Source organism: Cotesia typhae, unplaced genomic scaffold (genome assembly GCF_013202065.1).
Source record: "Cotesia typhae breed Kobodo isofemale line unplaced genomic scaffold, CoteBio_Ctyphae scaffold_58, whole genome shotgun sequence".
In the NCBI taxonomy this organism is placed as follows: Eukaryota; Metazoa; Arthropoda; class Insecta; order Hymenoptera; family Braconidae; genus Cotesia; species Cotesia typhae.
In genome coordinates this window covers 1349488-1376473 of record NW_027423778.1, presented here as the reverse complement: position 1 = coordinate 1376473, position 26986 = coordinate 1349488, and the positions used below count along the sequence as shown (strand labels likewise).

The window sequence follows — 26986 nt, the reverse complement described above, 5'->3', positions numbered from 1 at the left end:
TCGCTCATGTGTCACATAGGCGTCACTAAGGTGTTGATCAAGTGTTGCATATGCGCGCTGATGTCTCACGTAAGTGTCACTTGGGTGTCGCTCAAGTGTCGCACATGTATCACTTAGGTGTCGCGTTAGCTTCACTCATGAATCGCTTAGGTGCCCTTAATCGACACAACAGTCGCTAATGTGTCATATAGGCGTCACTTAGGTGTTGATCAAGTGTCACACAGGTGTCGCGAAGGTGTTGCTAACGTGTCGCATATTCGTCGTGTAAGTAACGCACATGTTGCTTATATTTTGCTCAAGCATCGTTCATGTGTCGCACATATGTCGCTCTAGTGCCGTACATGTGTCGCTCAAGAGTCGCATTTGTGTTGCTTAAATATCGCACATGTGTCGCTGATGTGTCACATAAGTGTCGCTTGAGTGTTGTTCACGTATCGCACATGTTTCGCGGAGGTGTCGCGAACGTGTTGCACATCCGTCGCATAATATGTAATGCACATGTTGCTTATGTTCTGCTCAAGTGTCGTGCGTGTGTCGCATATGTGTCATGTATGTGTAGCTCAAATGTCGCACGTGTCGCTCAAGTGTCGCAAATGTATCGCTGCTGTGTTACGTAAGTGTCGCTTCGGTGTTGCTCAAGTGTTGCACATGTGTCGCGTAGGCGTCCCCCAAGTTTCACTTAGGTGTCGCGTTAGCTACGCTCATAAATCAACGAGGTGTCCTTAATCGACAAAACAGTCGCTAATGTGTCACATAGGCGTTACTTAAGTGTTGATCAAGTGTCGCACATGTGTCTTTTTCTGGGCTAGACTAGGCAAACAGTCATTTGATGCTTTGTCGTAGAGAATATCTTGTTTTATGATTACCACCTGAAGCTTAAGCTTTTATAGGTCAGCAAAACAAAATCCTCTGATTAAAAGAAAGTATTGAGACAAAGAAAAAAGTATTGAAAAGTATTGGTTTTCTAGTTCATCCGATACTTTTCAATATTTTTGGAGTTTACTCCTTAAGAAGCGATTTGAGTTATAAGGCCCAGTACGGAAATTTTATGAGGAGTAAAATCAAGTGTAACACGAAAAGTTGAGGCGTTACGGAGAAAGAGACAAACATATATATCTGTAGGATTGAACGTGTAAGAGAATGAGATAGAATATATTACACAGCGTATCTCATTCTTGGGGTCTCCTCTTTGTGCTATACTTCGTAGTCTCACTGTATAATTCACTACCTCCAGTCTGAGAGTTGAATGTGTGCGTATGATTGTACGTGTGTGTTGCGCGCCTGCGTATTACGAAGTTCTGCCACAACTTGTATACTGCTGCCGAGTACAGGGTATGCATGCTTTATAATAAATGCATATAGTAGCATTTATTGTATACATCAATCTACAACGTACATAAAAAGCAACCTAACCATCAAGTTTTAATGTTTTAATTATAAAGTTTTCTTGTACTTCTATGAATTGATACGTGTATTTTTATGTACTATTAAACAAATATCAAAGTTGAAAAAATATTTGAAAATATGCAAGAAATGCATTGACAAACCTATAATTACAGTATTTAAGAATGATATTATAATTCAAAGTGAAAGAAATCAATCATCCTAAAATTGGATTTGTATAAATTGAACACAATTACTATTATTATTATTATTATTATTATTATTATTATTATTATTATTATTATTTTGTTATCAAATGCTCAGGGGGGTTATCCCCGGAGTCCGATTCTCCGAGGGCCCAGCCTGAGCTCCATCCGTTACTGCTGGACTAGGCTAGACTAGGCGAAAAATCATTTGATACTTTTTTGTAGAGAATATTTTACTCTATAATTAACACCTGAGACTTAAGCTTTTATAGGTCAGCAGAAAGAAATTAGACTGAGAATCACGATTGACTGCATGCTAAGGCATGTACAGTGAAGCGCATTGCACTCTGCATCCTCTATCTCCAGATCTTTGGCCGAACGAAAAAATGATAAAGACCACATTTGTAGAGAAATTTGTGTTTGACAACTTTAATACTAGATGTAAATACGATCGGAGATAATCGAAATGAGATATTCTAGATAAACTGATTTTTGTAACCTTTGACCTTTCATGTTTCAATTTCGTTACAAGCTGTCATATGTGACTTTTAGAAGAATGTTTTTGTGCCAAAATGGAGAAATGTTCAGGTATTCAGTTTGTTCCGTGAGATTCTAAGGTGAACGTGTAAGGTGACTGGACTAAATCGCGTTGATCGCCACCAAGAACGTGAAAATCGGTTGATTAGTTTGGAAAGATATTGTTGACGAAATGTTTGGGAACTGGGGTTTTTCCAACATAACTCTTAAATTTTATATCAAATCGTTTTTGATGAAATAGTATAAGCATTAGGGTGGGTCAAAAAAATCAACTATTTTTTTTTTACAATTAATACGGAAAAATGGGTTACTAGGCACCTTAAAAAAATTCTCACCAAATATGAACTCTTAATTTTAATAGGAAGATCCTCCGCGTCGCTGTTTTTCATTTTTTTCTCAGTCCAATAGAAAAAAATTCATTCCTCATCATTAGTTGGTCATACAGAAAAAAATTTTTTAAGAATTTTGTAGGAAATTGAATGCTCTACAAAAAAGGTATCTTATGTTTTTTCCGTAAACCTCACCATTTCACTAATATTGAAGATTTAAGATTGATTATTTTAAGTCAAATGTCACTTTTGTTTATGAATTTTATAACTCGACAAGAAATGGCTATTATTGAATCGGCAATAGAAATTTTTGTAGCAAATTAACTGCTCTATAAAAATGGTATCTTATGTTTTGGCGATTAAATTAATCGTTCAAAAGATATTCATCATCAAACTTTCATGTATATCGATTTTAAGAGTTTTTGATTAAATAATCGAAAAATTTCAATTTAATCTATCAGTTTTGAGAAAATTTCATTTTTGTCTTTAATGTAAGTATTATTTGAATTTTGTTTTCAAAATTTTTATTCAATAATTCCAAACTTTTTATTTTTCATCATTAGAAATCACGATCATGTTGTTTTTTTATAACGTCTTCAAAACGTCTTAAAAAATTTTTCCACTACAGCTGTATATTGTCCTTGGGAAAATTTCTTCTGTAGAGAATTTTTGTTTTGTATTCTATTTACTCTGTTTCCCTTGTGAACTAGCGCCACCTACATTTTTCTTTATAGTTATATTGTTTTTATTTGTTTACATTTTCTACAGCATTTCTAGTGTTTCCACAAGTTATGATCTTGTATATGTGATAAAACGATTAAATATTTACAAATTTTGCGGTCACTACATAAATTTATATATTTATCGAAAATATGGATAAGGAAATTCATTTGATCGGAAAACCCATGCAAAAAATTTCAGAACGTAAGTTGCCAACAGTGAAAGAGGTTATGAGTGTTTTTTTTTATCAGCTCAAAGTGTTAAAAAGTTCTATCAAACAAAGTGCTAAAAATGCAACTGATCAAGTTATTGAACTATGGAAAAACAACCAGATTCCGACTAGTGGATAAACTAATGTAATACAAAAATTCTTCGCTATCATAACCGATGGTTGAAATTGCAAAAATCTTTTGTACGAAAAAAATCATCAGCCCAAAACAAAAATGTAATAATATTTCAGAATGAAATCAAAGCATTATTTGATATTGTAGATCATAAATCAATAAAACTGCTTGATAATGATATTCGTGAACTATATTCAAATCAAAAAAGTGATACCCGGAAAGAAATTCTTTCAAATAACCCAAATAAATTAAACCGTACTATGAATACGATGGAAGTAGATGAAACTCGTGAGTATTTACAACATTTAATTATTATAAATTTTAATCAGAATTGAAAATAAATTAAATTGATTATAAATTATGAATAATAAAGTATATTATTGTTTTTCTAATTAATTATATCATAAATGTCAATATGTTCGTAGATGATAAATAAAAAACTCTGTGTTCCTTATTTGATGTCAAAATGAATGAGTTCCATATTTTTGCTTCCATTAATTAAATAACAACGCTTATTTTAGATTTGAATCAACCCTCAACGAGCCATGAGATTGTTCGAAGTGAGGAATCAGAGTCATCTTCAACCCTTACATTAAGTCAAGCTACAAATTTCGGTTCAGATTTAGAGTATGTGCCTCAAATACCGACAACACGAGCAAAAATAAATATTCTAACTCCAGAGCTTATCTCAGCACTCGACAGAGCTAATGTTAGTAGTAGAAATGAGATGTTCATTATTGCTCCAGTTCTATCAAGTGTTGGTGTTAATGTAGAAGATACAACTCTTAGTTATCGAACAATTCAACGAACTGGCATGCTCTTACGAAAAGACATTGCTATAGGACTAAAAGATAACTTCAAAGCTCATGATAAATATGTCGTGCATTGGGATGGGAAAATACTGAATGACATTTCTGAATCGAAATTTGTGAATCGATTACCGATTATTTTGACTGCTTTTGGTACTGAGCAGTTACTTGGAGTTCCAAAAATGAATAGTGGATCGGCAGAAAATCAAACAGCAACCATCTTGTCAACGTTAAATCAATGGGGTATTATTACTTACATCAAGGCGATGTGTTTTGACACGACTGCGGTTAATACGGGTAACTAATCAATGATAAAATATTTAAAAGAAAATTTTATTTTCATCGTTCTAGTTGAATTGTTTTCATACATTAATTAAATTTTCGACACGTGCCCATTAGTTATAATTCTTTATTTATTTATAGATTTTAAATATGCGTTACAATTTTTATTAAATACAGAACTTAAAGTGTAATTATCTATTTTTACTATACAGGAATCCATCATGGTACATGTAAAGAAATTGAAAAGGCCTTAGGAAAAGAATTAATTTGGTTACCATGTCGCCATCATATTTATGAGATCATTTTAAGGAGTGCATTCGAAGTCTATTGGCCAGTATCATCCGGACCAAATGTTCCAATATTTGGCAGATTCAAAAATTTTGGGACACATACGATAAAACGAAGTATAAATCTGGTGTTGAAGATAGTATTGTTGCTAATATTATTACGAATGAAAAAAATATCTATCTTCATTTATTAAGCGATACTTACAGGTATTATTTAAATACAATTTTAAGTGTAGAGGATAATTTTTGATTTTTTAGGAATAATTGATTACTTTTGGTAGTTATCGCAACCCCGAGATGACTATAAAGAAATATTGGAATTATCATTAATTTTTCTGGGAGAAATGCCACGAGAGCAAGTTTTCTTCAAGCGTCCTGGTGCAGTTCATCATGCAAGATGGATGGCAAAGGCAATTTATTGCCTAAAAATGTTTATTTTTAGAGATGAATTTGACCTTTCTAAGAAAGAATTGTATGGTCTTCGACAATTTTGTATTTTCATAGTTATGGTGTATGTAAAAGCTTGGTTTTCATCAACTTCTGCGACTTCTGCTGCTAATCACGACTTAGAGTTTATGAAAAATTTAATTGAGTACAGTAAAATTAATTCTTTAATTTCCTTGGCTACATGTGAAAAAATGACTTCACATTTATGGTACTTAAGTGATGAACTTGCTATTTTATCACTTTTTGATGATACCGTTCCATTAAACATAAAGAAGAATATTGTCGAAGCTGTTAAGACTCGCGAAGGTACAGATTCTAAAGCAAGAAGATTTATTATTGATAGAAAAAATTTACATTTAATTCTGCAAAAAATATAAGTGACTTTGTTTCTAAGAAGTCATTAAAATTTTTGAGATCTTTGATCTGCCGTATGATTTTCTTGACAAAAATATTGATTTATGGTCTACTGATGAGAGTTATAATGAAAATAAAGAATTTTTCGCACAATTGAGAGTTGTTAATGATGTGGCAGAGCGAGGTGTCGCATTAGTAAGTGAATATAACCAATGCTTAACGAAAGACGAAGAGCAATTTCAATTTTTATTGCAAGTTGTGAAAGAGCATCGAAAAAACTACCCTACTTGCAACAAAAAATTGTTTGAAAATAAATAGATCAGTTGAAAATTGAAATAAAAAACTTTCTTATAACTAATTGGACATTTTTTTCTCTAAAACTGAAATCATAATATATTTATAATGAAAAATTTGCTTTTTTATTGATAAATGATTAACTAAGCGATAAATAATGTACAATTTATTTTTGTAAATGTAGATAAAAATACTTACAGATAAAAAAAAGCTTGAAAAACATTTTGAAGTTTCTCAGTTGATGAAAAAAAATTTTTTTCGTGTAAATTTTCTCAAAACTGATAGATTAAATTGAAATTTTTCGATTATTTAATCAAAAACTCTTAAAATCGATATACATGAAAGTTTGATGATGAATATCTTTTGAACGATTAATTTAATCGCCAAAACATAAGATACCATTTTTATAGAGCAGTTAATTTGCTACAAAAATTTCTATTGCCCATTCAATAATAGCCATTTCTTGTCGAGTTATAAAATTCATAAACAAAAGTGACATTTGACTTAAAATAATCAATCTTAAATCTTCAATATTAGTGAAATGGTGAGGTTTACGGAAAAACATAAGATACCTTTTTTGTAGAGCATTTAATTTCCTACAAAATTCTTAAAAAAATTTTTTCTGTACGACCAATTAATGATGAGGAATGAATTTTTTTCTATTGGACTGAGAAAAAAATGAAAAACTGCGACGCGGAGGATCTTCCTATTAAAATTAAGAGTTCATATTTGGTGAGAATTTTTTTTAAGGTGCCTAGTAACCCATTTTTCCCTATTAATTGTAAAAAAAAAATAGTTGATTTTTTTGACCCACCCTAATGTTACGTCCAAGATTTTGGACTAAATAAATTAAATTATTTTCGGCCCAAGCTTTTCAGCCTATAGACCGGGAACGTGTTAAATACTGGATTTTTGTGATTGAATGAGAATTTGTGTATGTTTTGATTATAATTATATTGATTGTTTAAAATTACAAATGTGAAGAAATATTATATAAATACAAACAAATATTGCACAGAATTCTTATGGTTGGAAATCTTAACAACAATATGATACAGTATGATTTATGGTACCTGATTTACAGTTTATTACTTTCACTGATTCTATAAATTTAATGTAAATTCACTGGTGAAAAATTGTTACTTGAAAATTGAAAGTATTAGGATAGTCGTGAACTAACGTAGGTAATAAAAGTGTGAGGACACATGTGAATTAGTGAGGATACTTGTTGCAGAAAAGTGTGTGGACACTTGTACAGAAAAGTGTGTGGACACTTGTAGTTTCTGGGACTGAACAGGCAATAACTAACTTTTTTGTGAACAAGGCCCCTTTTATCGCTGTTTCGAGTTCGGACTTTGGGTTTTTTTTTGGGGGGAAAACTGTGTCCAATCAGGAGACAGTTTTCCGGGGTCCGTCCCCTTTCCCATTGCATTTTCCGTAGGGAAAGCGACTGGGTCCCGCCCAAGATACTAGCCTATGTGCGTGCGCACCCACACATACGCTGGCATGTACATTTTGTCCTTCTAGTTAAAAAGAATTACTTAAATTTATTAACATTGATAATATCGCTGATTGTTTAATTCACTTAACAATTTTGTTGTTTAAATATTTAAGAATTATGTTAATAATTTCCATTCTATTTCCTATGATAAATTTATGTGTTTATAAAATTACAATTAACATTTTCCTATTGAATAAAGTTATGACGAACCATTGATTTTAATAAACACGTGGTTGTCTATTCTTATTCAGATGTAAATTTAAATTGATAAATTGATTAATATTTCGAAGTTACAATTTCTATTGGTATCATCTTATTTAGTTCAGAATTGATTTGATTTTTGAAATCAGTATGAGTTATAAAAGAAATAATTTATTTATAGAATGTTAATGTTCTTTCAATGGTTAATTTTCGTTAAGTTTTAAATATTATTTTTAACTAACTGTCGTGCTGTAATAACATTTTGGTTGTCTTAAGTGACAAAGAGAAATTTTAGTTATCTTAAAAGTACATCTGTTAGATTTACAAATTATTTTAAAACTCCAAAGAGTCGTAGGTACTTAGTTCTATTTGTTTAAGATTAAAATCCAATGCGTTTTTCTTGGGTTGTTCATTATGTTAATGTCTCCAAGAAAAATGCATTTAGGTAATTTAATTTTAATGCCCTTTTTCGTTTCTATTTGTTTAGGAGTATTTATGTTTAGTTTTATGATAGTCCTAAGTAAAATGTTTCTAGATAAATTTTAAAGTTATCGGGGTTCGTTATCATAAAGGGTCTTTTAAAAATTTCGAAATATTTTTAGAGAATATACAACGCAGATAAAATTTATTGTCAAGAAAAAGAAATAATTGTTTAAATGCAAGTTACTGATTCTGACGTAACACTAATAAGCATGAAAGCTTTAAAAAGTACATCGATTGCTGCTAACGACGTGGAAATCAGTTGATCCATTCAAAAGTTATAGCTGTTTCAAAAATTCAAAAAGTAGTGTTTTATTGAACTTTCATCTGACTTTTGGACTCGAAGAACTCAGGTGCATTGTAATATGTTGAATTGAGCGCTTAGGTATAGAATTGGTGGGAAAGGGCAGGGATAGCCTTTAGGGTCAACTTTTTTCCAAATTTTTTTTTGAATAAATAGTTTGCTTATGTTTATTATTAATATTTCGAGATTATAAAACTACTGCTTCTCCTTTTTTTTCCTAACATTATTATATTATTTATTTTTCCCTGAACACCTGCAGATAAGCTCTGGAAATAAAGGGTTTGTCATTTTCCCCGTTCAAAAAAAAAATTAACTGGCGTCCAAACGTGGACTAACCTAGCCTGGTTGGCTGCTGCGGTGTTGATTAGGAGATTGAGAGCATCTCTTAAGTCTCCTATTTGTTTTTGTTTATTTCATTTTGGGCAGCCTGAGCAAATTTCTATTTTGCTCGACGTATCTTGACCATCGAGTCGTTTCTAAAATAGTAAATTTTTGTTGCAGAGTTCAAAACGACACGAACATTATATTTTAGAGCTCAAAAAACTCAAAAACGTAATGAGTGTAATATTGAGCGCTTAAGTGTGAAATTAGCGGGAAATTACAGAGATTGCCTTTAGGGTCAACCGTTTTCCTAATTTTTCTATTTGCTGTACGACCATTTTTCTACAAGTTACAGCCTGTTGAAAATCTCCCAAAAATTTGAATTTTTTGAAGTTATACTTCTTTAGGCGCGTTATGAAAAATTGATGAGAGTGAAATTTTACGATGCGCGCACACACCGTGACACAAAATTAACAGAAATGAAGTTGCCCATTAAATCGCTCATTAAGTTAAGGAAAAAATGCTACCAACAAAACAGAAATAGAACCTTTAATAGTGGCGCATGTTGGCACGCATGCCGCCTGTGTTCACTGTGTATTTACATTTATTAATAATTATTTAATATTTAAAGAAAAAAAAGAAAAAAATTTAATAAAACATTACGTGAAAAATTTGTGATAAAAAGTAAAATCGAACATCAAATTTAAATATTAACTTTTAATATTTATTATTAAATTGAATGAATAATATGATATAATAATTAATAATAATTATCGTTGTCAATATTAATCAACAATTAAATAATATACTAAATATTAAATATTATTAAATTATTAATGTTAAATATTTATTATTGGTTACTTAATATTTAAAAAAAAAAGAAATAAATTTAATAAAACATTAAATAAAAAATTTGTGATAAAAAATTAAGATTGAACATCAAATTTAAATATTAATTTCTAATAATTATTATTAATTTGAGTGAATAATATAATAAAATAATTAATAATGTTAATTATAATTATTATTAATATTAATTTATAATTGAATGATATACTAAATATTGAATGTTATTAAATTATTAACGTTAAATATTTATTATTAATTATTTAGTATTTACAAAAAATAAAGAAATAAATTGAATGAATAATAAATATTAAAAAAATGAATAAATTCAAATACAATTTTCAAATTTATCAATAAGTTCATTCATTGACTCTTGAAATATGATTTAATTATTAACAAATAAATATTTTAAATTAAGAATACTGTAATATGTAGTACAAATGATGCCATATATATTTATATATAATGACTTCTTTTCCAGTCTTGGATGATTTTATTGTAATTAATTATTTGCATGCAATCAAAAACTATTTTTTATTAAAATATTAAAAAATTATTAAAATTATTGTGCCAAAGAAATATAACTTCTTACGCGCGTACATAAGTACACGCACCCTTTTTTTTTCTTGTTCTCTTAATTTTTGTGAGAAGTGTATTTCTTAAAAGTTTTTGATTTACATCCATATGCTCTGGTAAATGATACAGCAACACTTGATCACCGATGAAGCCACCCCACACGTTAATCTTCCATTTATTTTAGAAATTCTAATTAACCGTTTCTCACGAATTTTTCTCCGCGTAATAATGTGTATTGTGCTGATTAAAACATCCTTCTCGTGTGAACAAGGATTCATTAGTCCGCAATACGCTGCGAAAGAAATCGGGATTTTTTTTGTCTAATTGGATGATCCTGTTGATCGTCGTTTGGGAGATGTGCAGACGTTGTTCAAGCTTGCGGGTGCTAGTTCCAGGGTCCGCGCGAACCTCGTCAAAAACAAGCTCCTTATTATAAACGTTTCGCACATCACTTGAAAGGCCAATTTGCAGATAGCACCTTACCGATATCGCGCAACCGATTGATAGCGCGCAAAATGACGTTGTGGCTAGGATAATGTTCCCGGTTGGAGAACATCTCATGATACCTCCTTCACATTGCCTCCGAACTTCGACCCCAGTCGCCATACAAAATTATTATTTCCACGTACTCGACAACGGTGTAAACAGGCATTTTCAATTAACTGCCGCTAACTAATCACAACAGATACTAACAGTAATAATGTAATGGAGTACACGGGGTCTTCCTTATCCGAAGAAGGTCTCCGATCCGTGCTAGCTAATTATCGACCGTTTCCCCAGAGCGCTGGGCTCTGAAGTACTCGCGCCAGTAGGTGTAAGTTAGTAAGTAAGTCCCCGAGGTGGGAGCACCGGCGCTGAGAGAAAGAATGGGGAAAACAGAGTGAAGAAAGAAACAAACCAACAAAATTTGGAAGAGCTATTGTGACTGAACTGTCGAAACCAACAACTCGCGAAAAGTTTAGAATCAGGTGATTAATTTTAATTTGCTCGCTCAAAGTAGAACGAGACGATGAAAACTTGACAATCTGAATGCTTGCTAGGCTAACATGTCAGCTCGCTTAAGTTTAATTGATATCGTAACAAATTCTAATGCCAACTTGCTGTTACATGAAAGTTATATCTGAGGAGAACGGGACGCGACGTGGCGACCTGAGACTTCGCCGCCAATTTCAGAACCTCACCGAGGAGATATTTGTATGCAGAAATTACGACAAGGAGTTGCAGCGACGAGGGATTGCTGATAAAACTAAGAAAAGGAAAATAAACTCCAGGTACAATTATCATGTCTGATGAATTTCTCGGGTTCGTGGCGTTAGCCAGGCCTTATATCGGCTGTAGGTCATCGCCATTTCGCGTTCGGTCACAATCGTTAGTTTTTACGAATTAGACATTAAATTTACAATTAAGATTGGAAAAATTATAAAACAATGAATTAATAATACCCGGACCTATTTCGGGTTATTAATTAATTTGTTTAAGAATAGTATTTTACACCCCTTAAGGGGTTAAGGGTAGTCAGAATTTTCAAAAAATCGATTTTTTTTTGCAGTATTTTCTTAAAGTATAATGTTTTAAAAATATTGTGTGAAAATTTGAAGTGAATCCGACAAATTCTTTTCGAGTTATTTAACAATGACCAAAGGACACTCCGGTGCTACGTGGCATTCGAGAGCAGGTAGCTAGAAACACTTGCAAGCAACCGACCTTTCGGGTTTCATTGTCATGAATATCTCCCCATTTTAATGTATGTATAATTATATATATTATATATATTATACATACTATATATTATATTATATATTATACATATATTATATATTATATATATTATATATATATTATATATATATATATATATATATATATATATATATATATATATATATATATATATATATATATATATATATAAAATCCTTCTACATATATTCACAATTTGTAGGTAGTACAAGAACTGAAAAATAATTTTTGGTTGCCAGTATACCTGTAGTCGTTGCACTGATCAGTCGATAGTTTTGTGATAAATTATTTCTCAAGTGAATTAAATTATTAACCATGGGACGTGATTCTAGAAAGGTTTCAAGAGAACTCCGGAGTTCTGAAACAATTAATAAGTCGCGTTCAGTCAAAAGAAAGAATGTTTTTAATCCGAAAACAGCCGAACGTGATGAAAGTATTCAGAGTACATCTTCTAAAAAATTAAAACAAAACACTGAAGATGATGTACCTGAAAACAGCAGTACTGAATTTCGAATAATAAATTTTATTCAGGTATTCACTGCAATTTCTGCTCTTATAAAATGTAAAAAATGTGATGGAAATGTAGTGTTTCAAACAGCAAGTACACGTGGGCTGGGATTCAAAATTGTAGTTGCATGTAATAACTGTGGAAATGAATATATTCCTTCCTGTTCTTTCGTTGGGCATTCTTATGAAATAAACAGACGTTTCATTTTTGTAATGAGAATACTAGGAATAGGATACGAAGGATTGTACAAGTTTTGCGGCCTGATGGACATGCCGTCTTTTTAGATAAATCTACGCATACAATTTTACTGAAACAGATTTTGAATTGTAGTAAAACCGTCGCAGAAACCTTCATGACGAAAGCTGTGAATGAAGAAAAGCAAGCAATGCCAACAACTGAAAATGAAGATATAAATCATCTAACTGTATCGGGAGATGGAACCTGGCAAAAACGGGGATATACATCGTCATTTGGAGTTTCTTCTATAATTGGCTATTTTACTGGAAAGATTCTTGACATAAACATTAAAAGTGCATATTGTAAGCTATGTGAGTATTGGAAAAAAAAACCAAATACTGTGGAGTTCCAGGAATGGTATCAATCGCATGAAGATGTGTGTTCTGCTAATCATAAAGGGTCTTCTGGGAAAATGGAGGTGGATACGATGGTCGAAATGTTTTCGTATTCTGAAACTAAATATGGAGTTAAGTATGCCAACTATATTGGTGATGGTGACTCCAAGACCTATTCAGGAATTATAAAATCAGATCCTTACAAAAATACAACTGTAAATAAAAAGAAATGTATAGGGCATGTCCAAAAGCGGATGGGGAGTCGATTACGTACGCTGAAGAGTAACCAAAAAGGTCTTGGTGGTCGAGGTAAGCTCACAGGAAAAGTAATAGACAAACTAACTGTGTACTATGGTATAGCAATACGCCGGCATTGTGATTCTATTGAAAATATGAAATCTGCTATAATGGCAACCTTTTATCACTACGACTCGAGTGATGAAATACCGAATCATGATATGTGTCCAAAAGGCGAAGAATCTTGGTGCTCTTACCAGCGCGCTGAAGCAAGAGGAGAGCTTGATACCTATTCTCACGATTATTCTCCCTTACCTTCTGATGTTTTAAAAGCTATCAAGCCTATATACGAAGATCTTAGTAATGAAAATTTACTTTCAAGATGTATAGGTGGATTCAATCAGAATAATAATGAAAGTTTTAACCAACTAGTATGGAAAATATGCCCAAAAACGGTAAATACTAGTTATACTGTCGTACAAATAGCTGCATACGTTGCTATGTGTATATTTAATGAGGGTATAAATTCATTATTAGTCTTGATATATACACTAGGACTTAATTGTGGGCCTAATTCTCATCGGTATGCAGAAAGAATGGATGCTGCACGTATGAAAGTAGCAGATAAGCGCGCTAATAATAACACCCGAGAAGGTCGATTGCAACGTAGGCACCAGCAAATCGATATTTTGGAAGCTGCTATGACTGCTGAAGAGCTATTATATGGTCCAGGAATAGATGACTCAGTGTAAGTTATTAAATAATTCTTATAATTTGACATAAATCCATAGCAAAACTTTAAATGCGTTTTTCTCAAAACTATGTTTTCTGAACTGGTGATCACTGTAACTTAAAAACTGCTCGGTAGATTTCAATAAAATTTATTGTACTTTTGAAAAACATTAAAAACTCGTGCCTGATCGAAGGATTTTTTTTTTTCAAAAATTTCGATTTTTTTTTAACAATAAACTGTTTGATTTTTTCCCGAAAATCTAGAAAAAAATTTCCTGAAGCCGCCATTTTGTTAATTTCGAAAAAAAAAAGCTTCGATCAGGCACAAGATTATCTATTAATAAAACTAATTTTTCTTATCCGATTGATTTTAGATGAATCTCCAAGGACTTATGATGATCACCGCAAAGGACTTCGGGAGGAACGGGCTCTACAAAAACAGCGATAACTTTTTGAATTATTAATTTTTTTTTTTGAAATTTTCGTGAAGTCAAATCGAAACGTATTCTAATAAAGCTATGTTTTTATTTTTGCCAAATAAAGTAATTAACTACAAAAAAAAATTATTGAAAATCATCATTTTTTCAGGCCTCTGAGTACCCCTAACCCCTTAAGAAGGAAGATAAGAAAAGCCTCAGATCACATGTAATTGTTGGCCGAGGCGAAGCCGTTTATTCTGCAAATTTTTATATATTGTTATATTGGCCTTTATCTCAGTTGTAAAAAAGAATGGATAAATATATAATTTTGTAAAACGAATTTTCTGTGTTTGAATTTTGATTCCTTTCAGCAATCTCTCACGACCCTGACCTGTATCCCAATGATCTGGTTCAGTTCTAGATACTGAGTCCAAAAATTCAGTCAAAAAATACAATTGCAGTCGACGCCAATTAGAAAAAGAAGAAAAGCGTTAAACAAACCCTGAGAAAAAATATTTATATATATATATATATATATATATATATATATATATATATATATATATATATTGTGACGTGGGAAAATTTTCCCACTAAAATTTAATAATAGAGATTATTTTTTTTACGTATTAATTAGTCTATAAAGTTGGCTATGCTGATGGACTGCTGAGATTCGACGCGCCTGTGTCGCCCCAAGGGGTTTCCGATCAGAAGGCGAAGCTCGAGGTAATTAAAAATTAAGCCGAACCGTGCCAAATTATCAAAATGAGTATGGATGGATGCGTCCGAAATAAATTTACTATGTAATTAAGAGTGTGTGAGCGAGAGAGAGAGAGCAAACGACAAAAGCGACCGGGCGAACCCGCAGTTCAGTTCGCAATCAACGACCGAGGAGACATCTGGGAGTGACAACGAGCAACGAGGAAAACCTGGAATCGGAATCTATGAATCACCGTACCATGAAGCAACGGGAGCACACCAGGGCTCCACCTGAACGCCGAATGGAGTACTAAATTGCGAATCGACCAACCATCGACTATGGAAATTTATCCAACAACGGCTGATTGGACGCGCAGCTTTGTAGCTGCGCTAGCGAAAACACCACATGTTGCTGGAAAACGAAAAAGCCAGCAATTTTCTGGGCCGGACACCGTAAAAGCCACTGTTGAACCGTTGATTATTTTATTGTTACGCTACGAAATACAGTTAAAACGAGTGTTAATTATTATTACGAAAATTCAGCCGCTTACGTGGTGAATTTAATTATTTTGTTGAGTTATTGTTATCTTGAGTGTCGATCCAGTCGACGCTAGAATTTCTCTCGTAAATTGCTGTAATTGTCAACTGCCAGGTAGTCAAGAATTCGAACAAAATTTTGGTCATTCCTACAACAAAAATTCCGTGACGCTATCGCCGAGAGCCTCTGCCGCCATCAGTACCGCCGACACTTGCTGCAAGGAATTTCACATCTCCCTGGAGAGTCGACTGAACGAGGTAAGTGCGGTCGCAGTTTGTTAATACACCTGGGTGACTTCACCGCGGCCCGCGATTAGGTCGAGGTCGGATAGGCCTATTACTTGTCCCAGTTATAAGTTATAATTAATTAGTGAATTCTTTTTTTTCGAAAGTTCAAATAATTACGATTTTTGAATTAAGTCAGAAATTAAATTGTACCGAAATTCAACAATTGCGTTGTTGAATTCCGGCTTCGGGGTGACGTCAGCCAGGTATCCGGTGCCAATTTTTTTTTATACGTAGTTGAAGGATATTGTGTACAGTTGTCAATTTATTTGGTAAAAGTTTGAGATTGCCTGCCGCAAAAAATTGGCTCGCCTCAAGGGCCATCTACGAGCGCCATATTAAACGAAACCTCGAGCTTTGTCCCGCGTATTGCCCGACGGGTAACAACAGTTACCGACGGTTCACTTATCCGCCGCAGAGGATAACTGATCGATCAAGTGTGCCATCGATGACCAAAATACGACAAATAGATGCTATTGATAAAGGCGAAATTTGTTGTTAGGAGAAGGAACGCGAAATAATATAATTGTTTTTCTCTTTGTTAATTTTTTTTTCTTTCTCACGATTTGTTAAGACGAAAGCGGCGACATTTAATTTTTTTTAGAACTTCGAAATGTTGTTACGAGACGATCAGCGAAACAAGTAAATTTTTTTTGTAATTTTTTTTGTTGAATTAAAATTTTGTTGTTGAGAACGGACCAGCGAGACAAGTTTTTGTTTTGGATCGATTTATACTTGGTTGTGAAGATAATAAAGCGAAGACCATTATTTTCCTTAATTCGAAATTTTGTTTGTTAAGAGAATAAAGGAGAACTGATTATTTTGTATTTTTGAGCGTATTCAGATTGTTTTTTTTGAAAATTGAGAATTGCCGAACCGGCGTACTTGTTCATCTGGTACATTGTTAATTAATAAAAAGATTCTTAACAGTCCCTGCGCATTATTTGTCTTTGAGCTGTCGCACTTTTTTGTTCTCTGGTGGTATAAATATTCCGCATCGATTCCTAGATCCGCACTGCTAAATTTAGGATCTCTTCGACGTTGACCTGCCGCCCAACGACGAACAATTAGTATCTTCCGAACCATGGAACTGAAGTTTCTGGCGCCCAACCATCTACGAATCAGGTAAACCAACATTTAGGTGGAGCTCCCCGGCGCTGTCGACGCCAGCACCGTGAAGAAAAACCCATCATAATATATATATTATGATGGCTTTTTCACGGCACTGGCGTCGACAGCACCGGGGAGCTCCACCTAAATATTGGCTTACCTGGTTCGTAGATTGTTGGGCGCCAGGAACTTTACGTTCCACGGTTCGGAAGTTAACAATTGATCGTCGTTGGGCGGCAGGTCAACGTCGAAGAGATCCTAAAGTTTGTACAGCGGGTATAAGAATCGATTCGGAATATTTGTACCACCAGAGATAAAAAAAAATTGAGACAGCTCAAAGAAACAAAAATAATTAATGCGCAGGGACTGTTACAAATGTTTATTAATTAACAATGAACTAGATCGACAAATACGCAGGTCCGGCAATTCTCAATATCACAAAAATCTGAATATGATCAATAAAAAAATGTTTTCTCTTTTCTTCTCGTAACAAACAAATTTTTGAATTTCCCAATACAAAAAAAAATAATTGTTTCGCTTTTCTTTTCTTAATAAACAAATTATGAATTTATCAATACAAAAAAATTGTTTTTCTCGTCCTTTCTTAATAACAAAATTTTGAATTTATCAGTAAAAAAAAACAACTAAAAAAATTGATTAATCAATGGTTCAAAATTCGATTAAAATCGCCAAAATCAGACCAATCGGAATCGGTAACGTATTTAATCGCACGCGAAGTCGAACAATATCGCTAGTACGCAATAAAAATATGAACAAAACGAATCGAATAAGAGCCTCGCAAACAAAATTAACAACCAAAAAAAATTATTTTCTTCTTAGACCATTAAACGAATTTTATACCATAGGTCACAAGAAATCAGTCGAGTAATTACAACAAACAAAAAAAAATTCACTTTTATTCGCATTAAGGAAATGAATTTATCAAGTGGATCGATCTGTAGTACATAGATTATCGATAGCACAATCTGTCAATCAGTTATCATCCGCGGCGGATAACAGGACCGTCGGTAACTGTTGTTACCCGTCGGGCAGTACGCGGGAACAAAGCTCGAGGTATAGTGTCTAGTGGCGCTCTTAGATGGCCCTCGAGTCGAGCCAATTCTCTGCGGCAGGCAATCTCAAACTTTGACCAAAACAACTCGACAAATGTACACGATATCTCTCAACAGCGTATTTTACAAAAAAAAATTGGCACCAGAAACCTGGCTGACGTCACCCCGAAGCCGGAATTCAACAACACAATTGTTGAATTTCGGTATACAATTATTCTCGGACTTAAGTTCAAATCGTAATTAGTTGTCCTTTTTTTTTTTTTTTTCAAATGTTATAAAAAATTAAATAACAATTATAGCTTGTACTCGGACAGGTAAGAAACCTATCCGATCTAGGCTTAATCGCGGGTCGCGGTGAAGTAACCCAGGTATATGAACAAACTGCGACCGCACTTACCCCGTTCAATCGACGTCTCGGCACGTTGTGAAAGTCCAGGAAGCAGGTGTCCGCTATGCTGACAGGCGGCAGAGGTTCTCGGCGATGGCGTCACAAACGTAATTTCTCGTTGTCGGAATGACCAAAAACTTTTGGTATAATTCTTGGTTTTTCTGGCGTACGGCAATTACACAATAAAATCGACTTTCGGCGGGATCGACACTCAAAAATAATTAATTAAACAGATTCAACACGTAAGCGGATGAATTTCCTATATAATTCGTCTTAGCTTGCTTATTGTGATAACAACAAAAATTTTATCGGCTTCTCAATAATAGCTCGAACGGTATCCGGATCAGAATTCAATAATTTCTGTTCCGTTTTCCAGCAACATGTGGTTTTTCTCTAGCGCAGCTTAAGATAATATATAAGAAGGTATTCCAATCCTGCAATGCATGATGGGAAATGTGTCAAGCGGTCGCGCCACCACGAGTCTGTCAGGCACACTAACTGGCAACTAAAGTACTTTCATGCTAACTCCGATAATAATGAAATATTATTTTTAATAATAAATCAACGTTTAAAAAAATTATTTCCACCCTCCAATAACAATAATAAATGATAATAATTAATTAGAAACTGTTAATTCAGTTTTTTTATTGTGTCCTCAATTTCTCCGGTTAAACCGGCTTCTCTTAAATGCGGCTTATCATTTACCTTTGATTCCATTCTAAGTGCTCATTTAGTAGCACGAATGATTTTTGCTTGATTGTCTATCCATCAGACTGGGTTCGAAACCTGGTCACTGCACGTATTTTTTTTTAAAATAAATACTTTTAACTCCTATAAATAATTTTAATTATTAATAACACTATTATAAAATTATAATAAGTATTATGATAAATATTATTACTTATAATAATTAGAGCATGGATTATTGTTTATAACAGGTGAGTAATTAGGGTATACTTTTTATTTATGTCCTTTTTTTATGGGAAAAGCAACATTTTTCGATTTGTGGAAATTGTATCTCACAATTATGAACTATAATTATTTGTAAAAATAATAAATTTTTCACTAACATACGATTATGAATGGCGGGAAATATTTAGAATACAACGTTAATCATAAATGTTTAACGTAAATTTTATTAATTATAGATTTATAATAATAAAAATCATAAAATATTATCATCATTATTTATGATTTTTTTTTTAGTATTAAGCATTAAAAATGTACGTTTTGTTTTATGTCAACGGATTAATATAAAAGTTTTTAATTCATTTAATTGATGAAAGTAGTAAAAAATTTAGCGATCGTCATTTATTTAAAAAGTTCAAGTCGTTGTTAATGGCGTTTTGTTGTTGATAGTGTTTTTAGCGAAGTAACATAAAGTAAGTATGGATATTTTTTCTCAATTAATCAGCTGTACGGTGATTTAACATTGTTTATAACAATTTAAGAACTAAGATTTATTAATAGATCATGGGTGGATGCAGCTTCCCTAATTGTCACAACAGCAGCGAAAAAGGTTTCAAAATGTTGCGGTTTTCTTGATCAGTTGACATGAGAAGAAAATGGGCAACTGCTTGCAATATTTCGAAACCTATTACCGATAATTTCCGCCTGTGTGAGGTACATTGCAATAGTTACAAAGCTGTCGTTTTATTTAATAATATTTTTTCAGGTAATTTAATAATTGAAATACTTAGTTTGGTAAATTTTTGTTTTAATTGTTGACAGGGCCATTTTAGTAAAGGCTTATTTGATTGTGACAATCATTCATATAAATTGAGGAAAAATGTTGTCCCAGATATTTTGAATCCATCTCCTCCTAAACCTTTCGATGCTGTTGATACTGATGATGTTGATGATGATAATGATAATAATTATTCATTCAGCAGTAAGAGACGCAAGTCTGGAGTGTCTGATTTGACTGAAGGTGAGTCTGCACTATTTTCTCAGTAAATTATAATATATTTTATAGGATAATATAACAATTTATTAAAATTTAATATATTATTTCATGTAAAGCAGCTAGCCTTTGGAAATTTTTGATATATATTTAAATGTCAGTTGGGTAAGTGAAATATCAGTAGGAAAAATGTTAACTGTTGTTTTGTTTTATATCTGTATCTTCTCATTTTTGATAGCATGACATTTGTAATTATAAAAATAAAAGGCTAAACGTAAAATATATTAAATCTGGCAATAATATTTCTTGGAAAGTTATTGGTATGGGCTTTTATAAACAAATATACTTATTACACAGAAAGAAAAATTTTTTGACTGGAGAACAAAATTCTTGGTTTAAGAAAAGTTTCTGGTGTCTGAAAAAAGACCGAAGTTGTTTTGGCTGAAGTAAAAATTTTTCTTGAAATTTTATTGTTAGAATTAGGTAGGGCCTTTTAAATAAACAATACCAATTAATAGTTAAGAGTATTTATTAATATGTGCATCCGCACGTTACCAAAACTCAATCGGAAGTAAGTGGTGGTACAGTTCTCAAATCTCATCTCAGGCAGGAATCATGACATCACATGACCTCCCCACTACTCATGGGGTAAGACCGTTAGGCGTTACTTCCAACATTTATTTTTAGTGGAAGTAATTTTTTCTTGATTCAAATTATCATAAATACTTGATACAATTAATTTGGTTTAAATAAGTGAAATTTCTTGTCAAAAAAATTTTTTTTATCGCTCAAAAAAATAATTAGGAAGAAAAATATTTTCTTGGCTCAAGTGAACCTTTTTTCTGTATATTTTTATAACATTCAATGTACACTCATTATCTGCACTTATACTTGAGATTTATTTTACTCTGTCAAATGTAACTTCTGATCTTTTAATGTTATATTTTATTACTCATTTATTCAACTAATAATTATTTCGTCTATAATTTAGGATTGGGCATCTCAGCAGATGAAAATATTGAAGTCATTCGAGAAGATTTACTAGATGAAGCTTCAAATAATTTCACTGACACCCACTCACCTCACAATCTACACAAATCACCACGAGAGTTGCAGCTAGAGCAACAGATTGATAAGCTTCTCAACGAAAATGCTTCATTGAAAAGCCAGGTAATAAAATATTAAAATTAAAATTTTTTTTAATTTAATTATTTAAAAACTTATTAATGAGTACAATGTAATTTAGCTATAATTCATAGCTAAATTTGTCATTAAAGACAAACTTTTTGGAGTTGGAGAAATAAAGGATAAAGGGGAAGGGGGGACCTTTACTCAGTGGGATTTTTTTTGTTACGCGATTGAAGGTTTTTAAAGTAATCTAATATACATTTTATTATATTAAAAACCTAATTAATTACTGTAAAATATTAATTTCAGGTTATTCACATGACTGAAAGGTCGACAACATTCGATAAGAATTTGAAGAAGTTCCTAAATCCAGATCAGCTGTCATTTTTAAAAGGTAATGCTGCTACAAACTCCAAACCTTGGTCTGAAGAAACCATAAAGAAAGGTCTACGAATTCGATTATTAATGGGTACTAAAGCCTACAAAAATTTAAGGGACACTGAAGGGTTTCTCTTACCTGCTTGTTCTACCTTATATAATCGATTGTTTGGTTTTAATTTTGCTCCTGGAATTTTCAATAATATAATTGAATGGCTAAGGGTTAAAATTCAACAAGAACACGATCAGACTGCTCATTATTGTATATTGGCTTTAGATGAGATATCTATTCACCCGGCTGTTGAGTATGATCGTGCTCTAGGAAAATTTATTGGGTTAGTGACTCCAGAACTAGCGAGAAATTCAGCTGAGGCTGACTCAATGGCTTCTCATGCAATAGCATTTGTCGCTCGTGGATTGCAAAGTCATTGGAAGCAGTTAACTGGTTATGCTTTGACTGGAAAATCTGTTACTTCGACACTTCTCTGGAATTATGTTCAAGAAATAATTAAATTGCTATACCAACACGGAATTATTGTAAAATGCATTGCTAAGGATGAAGGATCTACCAATGTTGGAATGTGGACACTTAATAGCATATCATTCAGTCGCTTTTTTATCTCTTCATTTAGTCAGCATCCATCAAACTCCGAGGAACGTCTTCATTGGACTTCTGATGTTCCGCACGTACTAAAACGAATTTGGTCACAATTATTAAAGACTAAATTCATTTTAAGCGCAGCTACAGTTGAAGCAAACAACTTACCATCATCCGAAGTGGATATAACGCATGTTCGGCGACTTATGGAATTACAGTCAGTTGGTGGGCCTGTACTGGTCAAAGGTCTTACTGCTGCAATTCTGGATCCATCACAATTTGATAAAATGCATGTAGGACTTGCTAGAAAAATTTTTAGCAATGAAATGGGGCATGCGTTGGTTCTGTCTGCTCAAACTGGTCTTCTTCCTCAACAAGCTGTAACAACCGGTTGGTTTATTACACTGTGCAGTCAGTGGTACGAGTCAATGGTATGTCGACATAAAAGTAACTCACTTGGAACTAATGAAGCATCATTAGAACGAGTAGAGTTTCTACAGAGTTTCATTGAAATTATCAGACAACTCCAATTTAGATCTGATAATAAATGGAAACCGATTCAACGAGGCATAATTCTTGCTACAACTACTGTATTGAATTTACGAGAAGATTTAGTTATCTCTGGAAAATTGCAGTATCTTCTTACCGGGCGACTAACTTCTAGTTCTGTGGAAAATTTATTTTCTCAGGTTCGAGCTGGCGGTGATATTCACCCTAAACCTCGACAATTACGCTATAGAATGCGCTTGATTGCAGTAGCTCAGTATTTACGAGTTCCATCATCTGCATCTTATGAAGATGATGATGAACCGTACTATGTAGAGTTCCTCAAACAAAAGAAGACTGAACTTCAAACTGATGATGATGAAACGCAAACTTGCATCGAAATACCACAGAATTGTGAATTATCTGAAATCCAGAACTATGGACTTTATTATCTTTGTGGTTGGGCAGTGTTTGTTTCTGCGAATAGTTGCAGTGATTGCGAAACTGCAATAATCTCTCCGGTACCTTTGTCGAATGCGAGCAGTGCTTGGACGGATGCAATACGACGAGGAATATTGAACAATACGGTCGGGGAAATTTGAAACATCCGACTGAAGCAGTGTATCAGCTTTTGAAGACTGCTGAAAAAGTTTTTACGACGTACAGAAAATCACTTCTACATTTGCAGTCTGTCCATCAGGTCTTAATGAAGAGTGTCCAAGAAGCTGTTAATCACTCCATAATTTTTCCAAAGTGTCATGAAATTCGTGATAAAGTACTTGGAAAATTTATTTCATTGCGATTACATATTCTCGCTAAAGATATTACGGTGCAGCCAGACAATCCGAATTTAGTAATATTCAGCTCTCGAAGTGCATACATGCGTACTTCTACAAAAAATGTCCGTGCATGAATTATTTACTTTTTATTAATTGTTTATATTATTTCTCAATAAAATTGAGATTTGAAAATTTTAAACATATTTTATGTATACTGCTATTATTTATCAAATTTTTATTGTAATTTTACGTACTGAAATTGTTTATTGTTCAATATAATTAATACTGCATTACTTGTTTGAATAATTAACATGAATATATACCCTAATTACTCACCTGTTATAAACAATAATCCATGCTCTAATTATTATAAGTAATAATATTTATCATAATACTTATTATAATTTTATAATAGTGTTATTAATAATTAAAATTATTTATAGGAGTTAAAAGTAATTATTAAAAAAAAAAAATACGTGCAGTGACCAGGTTTCGAACCCAGTCTGATGGATAGACAATCAAGCAAAAATCATTCGTGCTACTAAATGAGCACTTAGAATGGAATCAAAGGTAAATGATAAGCCGCATTTAAGAGAAGCCGGTTTAACCGGAGAAATTGAGGACACAATAAAAAAACTGAATTAACAGTTTCTAATTAATTATTATCATTTATTATTGTTATTGGAGGGTGGAAATAATTTTTTTAAACGTTGATTTATTATTAAAAATAATATTTCATTATTATCGGAGTTAGCATGAAAGTACTTTAGTTGCCAGTTAGTGTGCCTGACACACTCGTGGTGGCGCGACCGCTTGACACATTTCCCATCATGCATTGCAGGATTGGAATACCTTCTTATATATTATCTTAGCGCAGCTAAGAAGCTGCGCGTCCAATTAGCCGTTGTCGGATAAATTTCCATGCTCGATGGTTGGTCGATTCCCGCTTTACTTCTCCATCCGGCGTTCAGGTGGAGCCTCGATGTGCTCCCGTTGCTTCAACGTCCTGTCATTCGTTGATTCCGATTCTGGATTTTCCCTTGTTGATCGTTGGCACTCCCAGATGTCTCCCTGGTCGTTGATGGCGAACTGAACTGCGGGTTCGCCCGGTCGCTTTTCTCATTCGCTCTCTCTCTCTCTCACACACTCTCAAATGCATCGTAAATTTTGTCGGACGCATCCATCCATACTTAATATAATTTATTTGGCGCGGTTCGGCTTGATTTCTACCTCGAGCTTTGCATTCTGATCGGAAACCACTTGGGGCGACACAGGCGCGTCGAATCTCAGCATTCCATCAGCCTGGCCAACACTTTAGACTAAATAATACTAAAAAAAAAAATAATCTCTATAATCGAAATATAGATGGGAAAAATTTCCCATGTCACAATATATATATATTGGTTATAGATGAATATATATCAAAAATGGCCAAATATAATCACATATAATTATATATAACTATGTATAACAATATGTAATTATACATAACAATATTTAATTATAGATCTATTACATCTAATTTATTATTGGGTTAATTTTATGGATAGAGTATTTAATATGGTCCTACGCGATTCTCTGCAACCAAATGAAATGCAAAAAAAAATGTCTCGACATAATTTTACGGCTATAACACAAGCGGTCACCCATCCAACTATTAACCCTACTCAATGCTGCCTAACTTTGGTGATCTCCGAGCGTCTTGAAGTTTCTGTCTGGTGTGCTGCTGTCTTAGATATTAATAATTCTATGATCTACATAATGTATTGATTTCATAAAATCTCTGTCTTCTGACGTTTGTGAAATCTTTTTTTTCTCAGACGGCGTGCCTCAACAGTATAAAAATTTTTAACATTTTGATAATTTATCTTATTAGAAGGAAGATTTTGCAATAACAGTCGAGTGAAATTTCTTCGCTACGGCACACGGCAAAGGGCCATGTGATGGGATAGGTGGAACCGTAAAACGAATAGCCACACGTGCTAGTCTACAGTTGCCACCTCATCTACAGATATTAACAGGATTCTTTTTACAGGATCAAAGTAGATTTAATTAGTTTTTTTAATCTGGACATAACAAGTCTAACGAACGACATAACTATCATCGAGAACAAAACATATTATATAATTTGATCTAATTGCGTCTGCCCTCAGCAAGCTCGTTTGATCGATCATTTAATTGAATGAAAAATTATGCTGTACTCACCAATGTTGTAATATATCCGCCATTCAGATGGATTCGAATTTTGGAAAGCTTCCGAGTAAACAATTATTGCTTGAGTATGATTCCCGAGAAGAAATCTGAAATCGGAAGTTAAAACTTCATTGTTAATGATTCATTATAATCGTTTTAGAAATTCTGATTCGTTGTGCAATAGATAAAAATTTAGAAAATCCAAAAGTTCCACACCGTAAAATTTATTTAATGACACAAAGTAAAAAATAGTCTCATCACTGACTCTCAAATGAATGCAAATAGATTGAATACTGTCGAAAATCGAACAAATGATGTTTTAGTTTGAGATGAAAATGTTTTGTAGCATTGTCATCTAAAATACAGGATAGCGCCATTTAGTCACTCTTAATGTCGACAGGTAGATTCTCTAAGTGGCTATGAAGAAAAAAAGGCCATTCGGCAGCCGAAATGGAAGTAGATTTCATTTATTTAAATTTTTATATTTTAATGAATTAAATTTATTTTCATTACAATTATTATAACAATTATGTTACATAGTTGTTATTTATTTATTCAATTTAAATGCCAAAGCAATCGCCGAATGGCAAAAATACAAAATAGAAGAGTATAAAGTACATGTAAGAGTATAAACAGATCTACTAGATATTTTAACAAGTTATTAGTAATTACATATAGCTTATAATAATCAAATCTGTATTGTTTTGATATAATTTTGTGAACCTAAAAAAGTTGTGTTACACATCTCGCTAGACATTTTTATATTTTTTGCTTCCAATAATTTCTGTGAATTATTTCCTAAAAGAAAAATCTATCTTTTTTTATTTTTCTCGTGGTTTTTTCCATTTAATATCATTAAATATGATATCTGATAGAGATATCATATTTAGGTTTGAATCATTCAAATAATTTATAATCTCATTATGGCTACATCAAAATGTGTAAAAATCACCGTCTAAAAAATGAGGAGTTAAACAAATTGCTAATATCGTCGATATGA

General features: G+C 32.8%; 1 protein-coding gene across 2 annotated transcripts in view; it reads right to left on the bottom strand.

Moving 5' to 3' along the window:
• The window catches only part of Bbs4 (Bardet-Biedl syndrome 4), a 382842-nt gene that overhangs the window by 125806 nt on the left and 230050 nt on the right, over window positions 1–26986 (bottom strand). For both annotated transcript variants that reach the window (XM_074257990.1, XM_074257991.1), the window contains exon 4: window positions 25999–26093. In XM_074257990.1, coding sequence (XP_074114091.1) covers window positions 25999–26093 — 95 coding nt within the window. The remainder of the gene's footprint in view (window positions 1–25998; window positions 26094–26986) is intronic.